We start from the raw sequence: 16,622 nt of genomic DNA on the forward strand, positions 1-16,622 counted from the left end.
ACAGGTATACATCTGCATTTGCCTTCTGGGTACTGGGGCTAAAGGTGTAGTGACTTTTTGTTTGTTTTTCTTTTTCTTTCTTTTTTCTTTTTTTGTTTTTCTTTTTTGAGACAGGGTTTCTTTGCATTGTTTTGAAGCCTGTCCTGGAACTTGCTCTGTAGACCAGGTTGGTCTCTGACTCACAGAGATCCTCTTGCCTCTGCCTCCTGAGTACTGGGATTAAAGGCATGTGCCACCAACGCCCGGCTTGTAGTGACCATTTTTTAAAGCTTACATGGCTAGGGGTTACCCTAAGACAACCCCTGAGGCTCTTTTTGGTTTTCTGTTCTCTCCACAGGTACGTTTCAGCCCAAACCTGGATTCCTATGGATGGCTGGTATCTGGGGGGCAGTCAGGGCTGGTTCGGATCCATTTTGTCCGTGGACTCACCTCCCCGCTGGCCCACCGTGTGCAGCTTGAAAGCCGAGCCCACTTCAATGCTATGTTCCAAACCTCCTTTTCAACTGAAGGGCCTGGTTTCTCTCCAGCCAGCCATTGCCTTTCCCCCAATCCCTAGTCTGGTCCACACAGAGCTCTTGGATTGAAGTCTGCCAAGAACAAATGGCCCCCATGCACAGTGATGGTGCCAGGCCTAGATCTTTAGGCCTATCTGCCCAGAACTCCTTAATCCCTCTCCTTTCACAGACTTCTATGGTCACAGCTCCCTGCAGGTAGGGGGGCTCCCCCTCCACAACAATTCCTATGCCTAAAACCGTGGCTCACAAGAAACACTCAGGCCTGACCTAGGCTTGGGAGTCAAATTGCTCATATTGAGCATATTGTGAAGGAGGTAAAGCTAAGTAAAGGTACTGGGTGTTTTTGAGACCACTTGTGAGTGGGTGTTTGGAGAGTCGGAAAGGATATCTTCATGAAGGCTCCTGCCCTTTTCCAGGATTTGATGTTACTGCCTTCCATTCTTCCTCTTTAGAATAACCAACACACAGGCCCAATGGGGGGACAGTAACTTATTGGACTGAAGCTGCTCGTAATACTTTAACTGAGGAACACCATAAACTCCCTACAGTAGAACAGCGGCCAGCTCTTAATGGCTCCTGCTTATGAAATATTCCCAATCATTGGTCACGTGACACTACTTGAACACTCCTAGATAGTAGTGTTTTTTAAATTTTTGGAGCTGGGTATAATGGTGCACACCCGCAATCCCAGCACTTGGGAGGCCGAGGCAGGAGGATCACAATTTTGCATTCAGTCTGGGCTATCTCATAAAACCAAAAAGTAAGAAAAAAATTTCCTTTCTATCAAGTCAAGATTATACCTCTATTAATTTTACTAATGGGTGTTAGGAGATTGAGTCATTCTTCCCTGTGAGTGCCCTTTTCAGTACTTAACAGTAGCTATCATGTGTTTCCAAGCCATTTTTTTCTCTAGATTAAATATCTTTAGTTATTTCAATCATTCTTTTACAAGTCATGATTTTTGATCTTCATGATATGGTCACATTGTTGACATATTAAACATGTTTAAACTCTGTATAGAAAGTATTTAGAACCCAATAATGTATTGTCATCTGGATAGAGTCCTCTTGTGGATAGCTGCACCTCACATGACTGAGATACTGCCTCGAAAGCACAGGCAGCCCCAGTGATGTGAAATCGCCAGACCACAGCCATGGGACATGTAGGGGTGCAGGCTGAGGTTTGGAAGGAAGTAGTTAGACCATCTTAGGAAATAGGAAACAAATAGGTCTCCTGCTTCCTCTTGGAAGAGATGCATTCTAGATAGTACCTGAAACAAAACCTAGACTTTAGAGCACTCAAGACTGGTCTGTCATATCTGGGAACAGCTTTCTGCCTGAGTATATAGAAGATCTGTCAAATGCCAAATCTTTCAGAAGAGAATCAAGTAGTTCAGTCCCTTCCTATACAGAAGAGGGAGCAGGCCTATAGGAAGTCCTTAAGCAGCAGAAGGACCACAACCCATGCTGGTGTGAAGGAGCCAAGTGTTGTACCACTCTGTTGTGATCCAACTCAGGCTGTGTCAGGCTTGCTTTTTGAACTAATAAAGAAGTGCCTTCCATTGCAGAGAAGCTTGGCTTGTCCTGCAGAGCAACCCTTTGACACAGCGCATCCATGTTTCCCTGCTTGCAGTGGTAGAGAAGGTGGGGCCTGGGAATTAAAGGCTGAGGTGTGGTAGACTGGTGCCAGCTGCCCTGCAGCCCTCGTCTTGAAGTCAAGAAAATGCGGGCGATGTTTTCTGCTGTTCTTTTCCCTTTCCCATGAACCTTTTCTCATTTTATTCCTTCCCAGTGTACCCATCTATCTACCTTATACTCTATTGATTTTCTGTGCTTCCTTTGTGCCTTAGCCTAGTTTGTTGCCTTCTCCAGTTGTCTTTTCCTAGCATCACCTAAATCCTGTTCATCCTTCAAGACCTTATCTCAGGGCTGGGGTGTTGTAGGTCAGTGGAAGACCATGTGCTTAGCATATACAAGGACCTTGGTTCAGTCCCCCAAAAAACAAAAGCCGATCAGATTTCACCAGGGAACCCCTTCTCTCTGAGTTGGGTGGACAGGGAAGGCACTCCATGTGCTTCAGAGAAGGCTGGATAAATTTGCTCTTGGGTGCTTTACATATGTTGTAGAGCTCTATCGGGTATAGTGTTTTATGTACTGAATAGATTCTGAGAGGTTAAGCAATCTGAATACGGTCGCATAACTACCAAATCTAGCACTGAGATCTGAACCCATAAAAACACTTACAGTCTCGAACATTTGGTCCTTTACATCCACTGGCGTAAATTCCTTTAGCGTGTTCTGTACACAGGAATCTGAATTCCATTGAATCCTTATTCTCTCTAGTAGCTAATCATTCACCCTTCAGTAGCCATACAGGAGTTTAGTAAATGAGCTGGGGTAGGCAGAAGGAGAACAAGAAAGTTGAGCTTTCTCAGGACTTTGGAATGGATACCTACCTGGGGAAGGTAATTGCAAGGCTTTGGGTGTTACAGCTGGGAGGAGAATTAGTTCCCTGATTTTTCAAACAGGTGTATGCCTCTTTGCTTAAAATGACTCCATTGGGTCCCCTCTTGCACATCTCTAAAATGTAAGGAACCCTGGTAGGCACACTGCAAGCTCATGACAAAGGCTTTACAGGGAGCTAACACGGGTGCTCTCAGAATCTGCTATGCCACTGGTTTCGTGGAAGTCGACTGCATGTTGGAAAATATCTCGTACACAGCTTAACATTTTGGTATGAAGCACAAATCCGAGTCCAGCATTCAAGTTTTCAAACGAGGGAGTCCAGACCGGGCTAGCTCCCGGAGACTGGGATAGTGGGGACCTGTGGGGTGGGACCCGGGACCAGACAGGTATAGGGAAGCACAGACCAGGCCTCCCCCCGCATACACACCGCTGTTTGGTGCACTCCATGAGAAGGATGCTGCCCACTAGGTGGCCGGCTGAGCCATGTTACAATAAGTATCTAGGGCCCAGGCACTAACATTTCTCCTGGACTGCGAGTGTCCAAACGACAGGCTTCATGCAGACGGAAGGGGCGGGGCTCGATACGGAAGTCCCTCAGCCAGCGCCGGTCACGTGGGAGAAGCTTCCACGCATTGCTTGCTGGCTTTCAGGTGAGTGGAGGATTCTTGGCAGTCAGTGTTTTAAAGCGCTGTGGGCCATAAGCTCCTGCAGGTCATGTGACCTTCCAGACCCAGCTCGTGGTTCATTTCCGGTGTGGAGGTGCACTCAAATTGGGGACCCATCGTGTTTGCTTGGGATGGGGCAGAAACCTAGACTCTGGATAGAAGCTAGAGTAAACGTGACCTCGTGTTTAGATCAGATCTGGAGGCCCCCAGGTAGCCTTGCTTCAGGACCCGGTTTGGGGTATCAGAGGCAGCCTCTGGGAATTCTAAAGTTCTAAGTATCTAGGGCCCAGGCACTAACATTTCTCCTGGACTGCGAGTGTCCAAACGACAGGCTTCTCCAGTTGTCTAAAGTGACCATGAGGCAGGACATTGCCCAGTAAGCAGCCTTTCTGAGGCCTCTGTCATTTGCAGGTTTTTAAAGTGGAGAGAGTGAGCATAGGAAATGGCAGGCGTGTTCTTTACTGTGAGGAAGGGCAGTGGGAGTGACTTCTCCTCTTGGTTTGACAGGAGGCATGGCACTCTGGCGGGCATACCAGAGGGCCCTGGCTGCACATCCGTGGAAAGTCCAGGTTCTGACAGCTGGTGAGTGTCTCTCTGCGATCAGGGCATGACTAGAGTGGCTGACTTGAGGAGGAAGAGGCACCTACTTCCTCCTATTTAGCCCCCCTGGAGGAGCTGACTTTCTCTTCATCCGGAATTAGTCTGTTTTGGAAGGCGAAGTCCCAAAGCTATTCCTAAGATATACACACTGGGGCGCTAGAGAGATGGCTCAGAGGTTAACAGCACATGCTGGCTCTTGTGGAGGACCTAGCACCCTTGTCTGGCTCAGAGCCACCTGTAACTCCAGTTCCAGGGGGATCCGACACCTTCAGCCACTTGGGGCACCTGCACTCTCTTGCACCCCCCCCACACACACAGATAATTTAAAATAATTAAAAAGTGGTAACAATATATCTAAAAAGAGAGAGAGGCACACACAGTTCTGTCCAGTAGGACTGAAAGTCCTCACAAGCCTAAGTAATCCTTTTTGTTTGTTTGTTTTTCAAGACAGGGTTTATCTGAGTAACCCTGGCTGTCCTGGAATTCTATAGACTAGGCTGGCCTTAAACTTAGAGATCCCAAGTGCTGGGATCAAAGGGTTGTACCACTGCTGAGTGGCTTAAATAGTCCATTCTTAAAAGCATTGTCCCCAGGAGACTGCCCACTTTGGGAAGTTAAATGTTTTCCTCCCTCATTTCATAGTGTGCCAAGCACATTCATATGCATGCATTGTGTCACAGGGGCCTCCAGAGGGCTGTTAGATTACTTGAGTCCATATTAGACCACACACCTAACAAGTGCTGAGGTAACTTACTTCAGTTTATTTTTCTTAGTATTTTTTATTGTGAAATATCCAAAACAGTTATGTATCTGAAGTTTAAATAATATTAAAACTGACTTGAGGCCCTCTCCTCAGCTCATGCATTCTACTTCTTTGCTTCTTTTTTATTTCAAGACAAGAGTCACACTCTAGCCCAGGCTGACCTGACTGTGTAGCCAGAGTGGCCTTGAACTTGCAGCAGTCCCATCGCAGCCATCTGGCTGCATGACTGCTGTCCTGAGCTTGGCCCCTGTCACCAGATAGTACGCTAAGTGGGGCCTTTGATTCCACACCCAGTGATGAAGTATCGGCTGTTCCTACCTCCATTCTGCTGGTTTACTAGTACACGGGGACAGGACAGAGAAGCACCATCAGTTCTCTGACCACAGAGTAGTGCTGTGGAGGATCTGGTCATAAATTCTAAGGAGGGACGTGGGCTTCTGAGAGGAAAGAGGGAGACTAAAGGCCAGTGTAGGACAGTGGTTCCATTAGCAGAATAGCCCTATATGAGCATTAGAAACTACTGGTGAGAAGGTGGACCCCTTTACTCCTCCCTAGCCCCTTGATAGTGTCCTGTGCCCATCCACCTCTTGTCCTCAGAGTGTCCGGCCTGCATGACTCACCTGGCTGAGTGTGTGGTGACTCATGCTGGACAGTGTGGCTGTGATGGGAACTGACACGCTGGGCCCTCTGCCCAGCCTCAGATTCCCTCAGGGCCCCTGGCTGCCAGATAGAAGGTCCCCCCTTGCAGCCATCTCTTGATTCTTATGAAGATGGAAGGGCAGTCATGTTTCCCTACCTAAAAGATCCACAGATGACAAAGGCAGGAACTAAAGCTTCAAGAGACGCAAGTGCAAAAGCGGGGTTAACTGGGGCTAAGTGTCTGTGCGGGGTTCTCATATGTATATTTCTCCTGAAACTGCTGCATCCTTATTTGGTCCTGAAGCAACCTGTAGCCTCCTAACATTTCTCTCAGACTTTCTTCCTTGGTGCTCAGGCTATTTGGAGCAGCCAGAAGATAAAGGGTGGGGTGGGCCTATCTCGCCTTACCATTTTGGACTGTTTTCTGAGCACAGTGGCTCCAGAGGTCCCCTGGGATAGCTCACACTGGGAAACAGAACAGAGATTTCAAACTTGGAGCTAGAAGGCCAAGATCTGAATCTCAGAGCATAGCACTTAGTAGCTGCCTAATTAGTCCACGTCAATAAACCTCTTTGGGCCTCAGTTTCCTCAATTAGACTTAAAAGGTTAGTTACAGGAATTATCTCTGAGAAGAAGCTAAGGAAGGAAGTGTTATTTATTTACTCAAAGTACTAAAGGTGGAAGCTACAGCCTCACACATGCTAGGCAAGCGTTCTCTCTGGACGATATACCTATCCTTTTGTACCTTTTATTGTTTTTCTTACATAATTTATTGTGCATGTGCATACATGGGTTACCTGTGTGAAGTCAGTTCTCTCTTGGAATTGACTGGAACTTTTTTAAATGTACAAAAACCTTCCTATGAATTTTTTTCTTTTCTTTTTTTTCCCCGAGACAGGGTTTCTCTGTAGCTTTGGAGCCTGTCCTAGAACTCTCTCTGTAGACCACGATGGCCTTGAACTCTCAGAGATCCACCTGCCTCTGCCTCCCAAGTGCTGGGATTAAAGATGTGTGCCACCAACGCCCGGCTTCCTTCCTATGATTATTGGCAGCCCATGTACAGCAGGCTCCTCTTTTTGGGCTGGGTTTGTTCCACTTTCCATAAACCTAAACATGGAAAAAGTATCTTTTAATTATTTTCACTTATTTATTTGTTTGTTTGCTTGCTTATTTATTTATTTATTTTGAGGCAGGGTCTCATTGTGTAGCCCTGGCTGTTCTTTAACTCACTGTGTAGACCAGACTGACCTGGAACTCACAGAAATCCACTTGCCTCTGCCTCCCAAGTGCTGAGATTAAAGGGGTGTACCACTATGCCAGGGCTGGTTGTTTTCAATCAGAACCTCACTGTGTAGTCCAGACCTAAAACTGCCTAAAACTCTTGGTGTAGCTCAGGCTAGCTTTGAACTCATCAGTCCACCTACTTCAGCTTTCAATTGCCTAGGACATAGACTTGCACTATGCCCAGCTTATGATAAGTATCTTAGTCTTGGTTTTTTTGAACAGCAGATCCTGAAGCTTATGGCACAGGTTAGAAAATAAGCCTTCCAGGGGCTGGAGAGATAGCTCTGCAGTTAAGAACACTGACTGCTCTTCCAGAGGACCCGTGTTCAATTCCCAGCATCCACATGGTAACTCACAACTGTCTGTAACTCCAATCCAGGGGACCTGATGCCCTCATGCAGGCAAAACACCAACACACATTAAAAAAAAAAAAAAAAAAGGAAAGGAAGAAAAAGAAAGAAAAAAAATTTTTTAAAAAGTAGTCCTTCCTCAGGGCGAGAGGGAGAGCAAGTATGAAGGGTGCTTTATTAAATCAGCCGCTCTTCGGGATTCCCTGTGGCTCCGTACCTTGGAACTAAGAAGCAATTTGAAATGCCTTATCAGATGAATAGTCACTTCTGGAGAAGAGACCTTATCCACGGGCTTCTATCTTAGACTGGTCAGCTACCCCAGCAACATTTAACTCCTTCCCAGAGGCACTGACAGGAAGACCTGGTTATGCCTGGCCTGAAGGAAGCCTGTCTGTTTCAGTTGTAGTCATAACTAGAGCAAGAGGCAGGTGAATCAAGATCCGAGACGGTTCAGCGGAAGTGGCTAATACACCAGGGTATTTTGGGCCAAGCCAGAGTCACGACCAGGGCAGCCTGGGCGAAACATTGACTGTGTGTTCTGCAGTCTGAGTCAGCTTCAACCCTTCCTTTCTGGAGGGCTCTTCCAGTCTCCGGTGGGCCCAGGGCCCAGGGCCATCCATTGCAGGACACCAGAGCAGCAAAACTGTAGGCACTGATTTCCTTGGAACCTGAGTGTCAACCCAGCTTGGTTTAGACATGAGAAGCTGCAGAACTGGCCATTTTGTCTCATTCTCTTTGGTAGGGTACTTGTGGACAGTAGTGAGCTGAGCACTCAGACCCGTCCTGGGGAATGTGCTTCCTCTTCTCAGTAGAGCTTCAGCGGCCCCTGGGCCCTATGTCAAGTCATGCTCCTGCACCAGCTGGGAAGCCCCTTACTCACCAGCACAGCTGGCTCTGTGCCAAGAATATCTTTACCTGGAGACCCCATGCTCCCTCATTCCAGGAAGAAGCCACTTCCTGCCCATCTGCATCTCATCTTCCATTAACACTATATTTTCTTGTACTAAGACTCTTTCCAAAAGCAAGTGTAGGAACGAATGGGAGGCAGGAGATTTGGCTCTTCTCATGCCTTGGAAGAGGGTGGGAAAGCTGGGCTTTTCCACTGATGGGCAGGGGATGGTCTCAAATAGACTAGTGTCCAGAGCCAAGCATCTCTTCCACCCACCCCTGGATCCAGTGGGGAGTGACGAATGAGAACTGGCATCTACCCAGAGGCATGATGTCATACTCAGAACCAGTGTCTACTCAGTAGGCTCTGTGCCCAGCCTGGCTTTGGAGCACCACTGCCCAGCAACCTCTCACTGTGTCCCACCAGGGGTCTGGGCATTATGTGTTTTGAGGCTTCCAACTCCAACTCTTAAGTTCAAGGAGAGAGGAAGCAGATCACTATGCCATCCTGGTTAACCAGATATTGGAGGGGTTTGGGTGTTTGGGTTCTGGGCTGGAGAAAATAGGATAAAAAGTTTGGATATTTGAGCCCTTCCTATTGAAGGCTCACTTGGACCAGGAATGCAAGCCTTGCTCTTGGCATGCACCAAAGTTTTTGGCCATCCTGGAGTTGCTGCAGGTCCAGTGGCTGTAATCTCCTATGAGCAGAAGACAAACTTCAGGGTGCTGTTGTGTCAGAAATGAACAGACCTGGGTGGGCCTCCTCACCTCATTGCTCTGAAGATGGTTTGTCACCTTGTTCTGCCTCAGGCATGATGGGTGTGGCTTGGGACCTGGACTCAAAGGTTTGGGCTAGGGGATACACAGACAATGCTCACATGCACCAGCCTCACCGTTGCTACTCTTACAGGTGCTACAAAAAGAATAACTATGGCTGTCTGAGAGTTTGAACAGGTCACTTCCATTTCCCCAAAGGAAGTTTATCAAAGCACCCTAAGCAATCAGGAACTACAGCCAGCATTTACCATATAACAGACACACCTTCACTGAAAGGGGGAATCAGTCTAAGTATAAATATATATAGACTACTCATCATCAATATGCCATGGAACTCACCCCTACAAACAAACAAAATAACCTATGAGAGGGGACTCCACTTACTCTTGTGGACATCAGGACACCATAGCTGAAAGTTTCCAGAACCATGACATTGGGAAATCAGTTTTCATATGAGTTCTGCCTCTAGCTTGTATGACTATTGATAAACCATGAAGAGAAGAAATATGAACATCTTGATTTTGCAAAAATATTGCTACCTGCCCTCCCTATGGGTAACAACAAACAGAGGATATAGAAGTCTGGGGAATAATACAGAGGTGAATGATGGGTACATAATAAGATTTTTAGTGTTCTTAAGTGTGTATGTGCCTATGTGTATGTATGTGTGTAGTGCCCCCAGAGACCAGAAAAGGCCAGTAGATCTCCTGGAACTGGAGTTAGAAATGGCTTTAAGCTGCCCTGTGAATGCCGGGAACCAAATCCGGGTCCTCTACAAGAACTGTAAATGCTAATACTACTGAGCCATCTCTCTATCTCCTGGTTGGTTGATTTATATGTTTTTATTTTTTGTTTGTTTGTTTGGTTGGTTGGTTTTGCTTGAGACAAGGTCTCACCACAAAGCTGTGTCTGGCCTAGAACTCACAATGTAGATCAGGCTCTTTGAACTTGAAGCAGTCCTTGTGCCTGTGCTCCCCAGGAACTGAGATTGCAGGCTGTGCCATCAGACCTGCCCAGGAAACATCTTTGCTATGTGGGCCCTTTAGGCATTACTTAGATAGCCCATGGCCTCTGAGCTTGCCTCTGCCTGTGTTCTGGCCCTGCTCCCCTGGCTTGAAGTATTCCGAACGCCTTACTGGATCACTCCATCTTACAAAGACTCCTTAGTTAGGTGGACATATGGCTGCCTACCTCCCAGGCCATTTGTGAGGATGAGTTGAATCCTTTGTGAACTGTCACCATCTTATCAAAGTGGACTGTTGTCTCTTCATTTCCCAGGTGCCTTCAGTCTTCTTAGGGTCATTTTTCCCTTTATGCATTTTCCAGGAGAGAGCACTGAAGAGAGTCACAGCTAGTGGCCACACACTGGGAGGAGGTGGGGCAAAGGGAAGTGTGACTGGGACCAGGGTGCATATTCTGTGTTCCCTGGCATCCTAACACTTTGTGCCTGATACTCAGTTGACCTTAGAGTTCTTTGTGCCCCTCCCCCAAGCAGTCTCATTGCTTAGGGCTGTAAGTTTTTGTTTGACTATTTTCTGAGCACCTATTAGGGGCCTAGTTAGGTGTGGGGAATGACAATAAACATATCTAGGATTCTACTCTGGCCAACCCTGCCCCCCAAACCTCCAGGAATTCTGACCTTGCCCTTGGGGAGGCCATGCCTGACTGGGGGAGACTGGGAGGGGTGGGGGGGAAGAGGCTGTAGGGACTTGATGAGATGCAGTGGAAGAGCTGCCTGACGGCCACCTGCTCAGATCACCTAGAGTTGTGCATCACCAGCTCTAGCTTTCCCCAGTCGCCTCTGACTAGGTTGGTTTGAGGAGGTGTTGTAGGAAAGGGTATGGGTGAAGAGCAGAGCTGTGTGTGCTGCCAGCATGGACGTCAGAGCCAGCGCCAGACCAAGGAATGGGGTTGAAGGAAGTGTTTGCCCAGTGCTAATTGAGGGCATGGGGACAGTGGTGGCTTGGGGTCTAGAGGGAACTCTCATTACACAGTGAAATGGATGGGTGAGCTAGAGATCATGCGGTCACTCCCAAGTGGCCCTGTGACTGTTTGTTAGAAACCATCACGCCATCACGACAAGCTGGAGGCCCTAAATAGTGATGACTCCAATTCTGTCTTGGCTTCTAGGAGTGGGTGCCTATGCAGTTAGGGGAGGGGAAGCAGGTGCAGAGGTCTGAGGGGAAATGGCCCTAAGTCCTGTTGGCAACACAACGGTGCAAAAGGAGAGTCTGGGCTGGTCTTCCGATGTGTAATAGATGGCCAGGATGCTTCCTTGTGGAGGAGGCTCTTATTATCAAAACAAGCCAGCTGCTTCTCTGTCACTGTCTGAGCATATTTTAGAAAGAGTTACCTATGCTGTTTTCTATCAATAAAGACCCCTAAACCCAAAGCAGAAGACATTGGCCAGAGTCTAGCTGTTCCTTATTCTCCTGTATATAATCTGTTAGCATTTTGGGGTTCTCAAAGGAATAGTGTACAGGAGTCAAGTTATCTGGCTCTCCATTAGCATCTACATGAAATCGTGGACTGTCATTTCCTCGCTTCTGAAATAATAGTTTAGATGGAATGTTTCTGGGGGCGGGGGCTTTCAATTCAAGTCTCTACAGTTCTTAGCCATAGACCTTGGGTTTCCCTTCTATCTGGGATTTCAGCCCTGGTTCCCTTACAATTTACTGTATATTCATAGATCCTGGCTTGCTCATCTGTGTTTTTCTGTCTCCCTCTTCCCTCTCTTTCTCTGCTGCCCCCTCCCCCTTCCTTCATGGTTTGGTTTGGTTTGGTTTGGTTTGGTTTTTCGATATAGGGCTTCTCTGTGGCTTTGGAGGCTGTCCTGGAACTAGCTCTTGTAGACCAGGCTGGTCTCAAACTCACAGAGATCTGCCTGCCTCTGCTTCCCTAGTGCTGGGGTTAAAGGTGTGCGCCACCACCGCCCAGCAGTTTGTGACTGTGTAACCCTGACTAGCCTGGGACTCTCTATGTAGTCCAGGCTGGCCTCAAACTCATAGCAGTCCTCCTACCTCTGCCTCCCAAGTGCTGGGATGCCAGACATGCACTACGCCCCCTCATTCAGTTTTTGATAGGACACGTGCAAGGTGTCACCATCCATTCAAGGCAGCAAGAAGGGGCTGGTTATCTGCCAGAACGAAGTCCCAGGTCTCAGATGCCGAGCCTCCTTTGGTCAACAGACTTACCTTTAGGGAGATGTCCTGACAACACCTGTGTACCCTGCACAGGGTCACTGATGGGCCTAGGTGACATTATCTCACAGCAACTGGTGGAGAGGCGGGGTCTCCAGGAACACCAGACAGGCCGGACTCTGACCATGGTGTGCATGGGCTGTGGCTTTGTGGTAAGTTATACTTAGAATGGGACCGAAGGACCTTGGGCAGTGGAATTCGCTCTCTGCCATCCTTTAGTTTCCATTGGCCTGTCACACCTAGGCCAGCCCGTGCCCTCTTTTTGTCTTAGAGTCTGCCTTCATCAGGACTTGGTTTCTGCTGCCTTGGGGAGGAGCTTGGTGATATAAAAGCCAAGGGTCTGTTACTGTGGCCGCTGCCCTGTCTTTTACTCTTAGGGCCCTGTAGTTGGAGGCTGGTATAAGGTTTTGGACCGCTTTATCCCTGGCACCACCAAGGTGGACGCACTGAAGAAGATGGTGATAGATCAGGTGAGCTGAGGAAGAGGGAGGTGGGGAGGAGAGCCTGGTAGGGGCTGTGGCACTCACAGCTTTCACTTGAGTCCTCTTTCCTAGGGGGCCTTTGCCCCGTGTTTTCTAGGCTGTTTCCTTCCCCTGGTAGGGGTGCTCAATGGAATGTCAGCACAGGACAATTGGGCCAAACTACAGCGGGTAAGTAGCTCTCAGGCTAGCAGGCTAGCTGCCCCAAGGGAAGGAGGCAGGCACCAGTGATGTGCAAGGGGAGTCTTGGGCTGGGGCAGAAAGGAACCTAGGGGAATTGGGGCAGGAGTGTCTTCTTGGAACAGAGTCTGTGTGTGCTATTCATGCAGGGGTGTGGCAGCTACTGGATATATGAGTGTTAACTGTTCCCTCCATCTTTGCAGGACTACCCTGATGCCCTCATCACCAACTACTATGTAAGAGTTTACCCCTCCACTAGCTGTTCTGCCTCCTTTAGTCCAGAAATGCCCTGGGGTTGGGGTCCCTCTATAAGGATCTCTCTCTCATTCCCCACATGGGTACCTTGTTCAGGGAAGCACCCACCTTCAGCTTTTTCTTATGTGTAGATTGTAGAGTGGGGCCAAGCAGGATGGGGAGTCTGGGTGTCAGGTAGCGGGCACCTACTGACGTTCACATTTTCTTCTTATAGCTCTGGCCTGCTGTGCAGTTAGCCAACTTCTACCTGGTCCCCCTGCATTACAGGTATGACAGATCCCTACCCTACCCTGGAAGGAAGATCTCTGTTTCCCAGTTGGATACAAAATGATAGTCATCTCACCCTTGGCCAACTTTAGGTCTTCAGCCAGCATATTGTCCTGGTCAGGCCTCCTTAGAGTCTCCAGCATTTCATTCAGAACCTTTGATCCTTCACGAAGGCTGTCTCAGACTGCCCTGGCTGACCCGTCAGCTCCACTGGGAGGCTTCTGCTCCCACAGACCTTTCTCCATCTCACCTGAGTCCCATGTTTGGTGGCCCATCTACAGGGACAGTGCCTGGCTGTGGTACAGGGGCAGCCTAAGTTAGACAAAAGGTAGACTCAATTGCCAACTAGGAGCCTTATCTGGTTAGTTCTCCTTGGAGGAATACTTTGTTCTAGTAATAAAACTTGTGGCTGAGCCGGGTGTTGGTTGCGCACGCCTTTAATCCCAGCACTCGGGAAGCAGAGGCAGGCGGATCTCTGTGAGTTTGAGGCCAGCCTGGCCTACAAAGTGAGTTCCAGGACAGCCAGGACTGTTACACAGAGAAACCCTGTCTCAGGGAAGGAAAAAAAAAATTTAAAAATTTTTGCTGGGTGGCACATGCCTTTGGTCAGTACTCAGAGGTAAAGACAGTTGGATTTCTTTGAGTTCAAGGCCAGCCTGATCTGTATAGTGAGTTTCCAAGCTAGCAAAGGTTACGCAGTGAGACCCTGTCTCAAATCAAATAAGCAACCCCCCCTTTTTTTATGTGTGTAGCTCTATGAATGTGTGCAGATGTGCAGGCACCAGAAGAGAGCATCGATTCCCTGGAACTGGAGTTACATATCATTATGAGCTGTCAGTTGTGGGTGTTGGGAAACAGACTTGGGTCTTTTGCAAAAGGCTAGGCATGGGAGTTGGAAAGATGGCTCAGTGGTTAAGGGCACTGACTGCTCTACCAGAGGACCCAGGTTCAATTCCCAGCACCCACAAAGCAGCTAACAACAGTCTATAATTCCAAGATTTGACACTCTCACACAGACAAACATGCAGACAAAACACCAGTGCACATAAAATAAAATAATAAAAATTTTAAAAAGGCCAGACATGAGGGTACATACTTATTACTGGAACACTAAAGGGGACCTACAACTGTGGAAACTCCAGGGGACCAAACTAGGCCCTCAGTATGTGAGACAGTTGTGAAACTTGGACTATCAGAGGGGCCCCTGGCAGTAGGACCACAATGCAAACCTGGTACATAAGTTAGTTTGTTGGAGTCTGTTCCCTATGATGGGATGACATGCATGCTCCCATTTTGTTTGTTTGTTTGTTTGTTTTCTCCTTTTGTTTTTTTGAGACGGTTTCTCTCTGTGTATAGTTTTGGAGCCTGTCCTGGAACTAGCTCTTGTAGACCAGGCTGGTTTCAAACTCACAGAGATCCACCTGCCTCTGCCTCCCAGCTTTAAAGATTTATTTATTTATTTTGTATACAGTGTTCTGCCTGCAGGTGCAGGCCAGAAGAGGCCCCTGATCCCATTATAGGTGGCTCTAAGCCACCATGTTGCTGGGAATGGAACTCAGGACCACTTGAAAAGCAGTCAGTGCTCTTAACCTCTGAGCCATCTCTCCAGCCGGCCATGCTCAGTCTTAATGCATGGGAGAAGGACCCAGCCCTGCCCCAACCTATTGTGTCAAATTATGTCGACTCCCCATGGGAGCCCTTACCCATGAGGAGGAGTGGACTGGGGAGAGGTGAGGGGGAGTGGGAGGAGGGCTGGGAGAAAGAACTGTGGTTAGAATATAAAATGAAATAAAAAAGGGAAAAAAAGAACACTAAAGAGTAAGAGGCAGAGAGAGGATCAGGAGTCCAAGACTGTCTTTGGTGACATAGTATCTACAAGAGTTCAAGACGCGCCTGCACTATATGAGAGCCTGAGAGTGAATAAATAAACCATTTGTATATGAATGTGGCTATTTTATGTGGCAGGCAGTGCATTATTTTTGGGAATGAAATGTTGGCTGGTATAAGGTGTACAGATATATTTGGAAAGGTCTAGATAGCGGCATGGATGACGAGTCATTTGTTGAAAGAGAGCTGCTGGTGGACTGGTGAGATGACTCAGTGGGTAAGAGTTCTTGCTGCCAAACCTGGTGACCTGAATTCATTCCTTGGGTCCCACACGGTGGAAGGAGAGAGCCAACTCCCAAAGTTGTCCTCTGAATTCCAGGTGCATGCGTGCACACACGTACAACTAGTAAGTAAAGAAGTAAGGGTTTTTCTAGCTTTGAGGCCTTCGTCTGAGAGGCAGGAATGGTTGTCCTGTGTTCTAAACCATACAGTTCTTCCTCCATGGGGCTCAAAGGAAGGAGGCCCAAATCTGCAACTTCCAAATCCTTTTCCGTTACTCTCCCTACCCTGCCCATCCTCCTCACAGTGTATTCCTGTCCCCTAGGTTGGCTGTTGTTCAGTGTGTTGCTGTTGTCTGGAACTCCTACCTATCCTGGAAGGCACATCAGCTCTAAGCCTGCCTGGTTCCATGGCTTGCACCTTGCACTGATGCACCTTCAGCCTGGAATGCTTGGACATTGTCCTCAAAGGGAATGCATCAGGACTGGAGAGGTGGCTCAGCTGCTAACATCACGGACTGCTCTACAGAGGACCCAAGTGTGGCTCCGAGAAGCCACATGATGTGGCTCACAACCACCTGTGACCCAAGCTCCAGGCATCTGATGTCCTCTTCTGGCCTCTGAAACACCTGCACTCACACGCACATGCACGCGAATAGATACTGACTTATAGTTAAGCAGAAAATAAAGTCTTTCTTACAAAGAGAGTCTGTCAGTTTCCATGGTATGGAGTTGCTGGTCAGGATAGACTAGCCACTCTGAAGTGGCACATTTCACTCTAAAAATGTAACTGCTAGCCAAGCATTGATGGCGCACGCCTTTAATCCCAGCACTCGGGAGGAGAGGCAGGCGGATCTCTGTGAGTTCGAGGCCAGCCTGGTCTACAGAGCGAGTGCCAGGATAGGCTCCAAAGCTACACAGAGAAACCCTGTCTCGAAAAACAAAAACAAAAACAAAAAAATGTAACTACTTTTGAAATCACCAAGCCTTCATAACATTGTGTCCTTTAACAACGTTGTCATTGTGTACACATCATAGAGTATACTTACACAGATAGCAACAGTTAGGTGCTTCACATGACCTCTGGATGCAGTGAGATGTAGAAAACATGAGCTGTATCTTCCTGCTGCCAGTGTAACATGGTACGCTGTTTTACAGGGAGCTTTTTTTTATATGTACGACATTCTAAA

The 16,622-nt window shown here is 47.9% G+C and overlaps 2 protein-coding genes and 1 long non-coding RNA gene across 6 annotated transcripts in view; 2 read left to right on the top strand and 1 right to left on the bottom strand.

Annotated features, from left to right (window-relative positions):
* The window catches only part of Gtf3c2 (general transcription factor IIIC subunit 2), a 21,497-nt gene extending 19,416 nt beyond the window's left edge, over positions 1 to 2,081 (top strand). For all 4 annotated transcript variants that reach the window (XM_027424472.2, XM_027424470.2, XM_027424473.2 and 1 more), the window contains one exon: positions 338 to 2,081. In XM_027424472.2, coding sequence (XP_027280273.1) covers positions 338 to 556 — 219 coding nt within the window. In that variant the 3' untranslated portion in view covers positions 557 to 2,081. The remainder of the gene's footprint in view (positions 1 to 337) is intronic.
* LOC118238158 overlaps positions 1 to 3,579 on the bottom strand; it is a 5,766-nt gene extending 2,187 nt beyond the window's left edge. The window contains exons 1-2 of the long non-coding RNA XR_004770860.1: positions 3,408 to 3,579; positions 2,759 to 2,906 (exon numbers count right to left, since the gene is read on the bottom strand). This is a non-coding gene — a long non-coding RNA (uncharacterized LOC118238158). The remainder of the gene's footprint in view (positions 1 to 2,758; positions 2,907 to 3,407) is intronic.
* Positions 3,476 to 16,137, top strand: Mpv17 (mitochondrial inner membrane protein MPV17). Its single transcript, XM_027424477.2, has 8 exons — positions 3,476 to 3,630; positions 4,153 to 4,227; positions 12,183 to 12,298; positions 12,524 to 12,616; positions 12,701 to 12,796; positions 13,009 to 13,041; positions 13,275 to 13,327; positions 15,759 to 16,137. The coding sequence occupies exons 1-8, from the start codon at positions 3,537 to 3,539 to the stop codon at positions 15,826 to 15,828; spliced, it is 630 nt and encodes a 209-aa protein (XP_027280278.1). The 5' UTR covers positions 3,476 to 3,536; the 3' UTR covers positions 15,829 to 16,137.
* Positions 16,138 to 16,622: the final 485 nt, after the last annotated feature.

Source organism: Cricetulus griseus, chromosome 7 (genome assembly GCF_003668045.3).
Source record: "Cricetulus griseus strain 17A/GY chromosome 7, alternate assembly CriGri-PICRH-1.0, whole genome shotgun sequence".
Classification (NCBI taxonomy): Eukaryota; Metazoa; Chordata; class Mammalia; order Rodentia; family Cricetidae; genus Cricetulus; species Cricetulus griseus.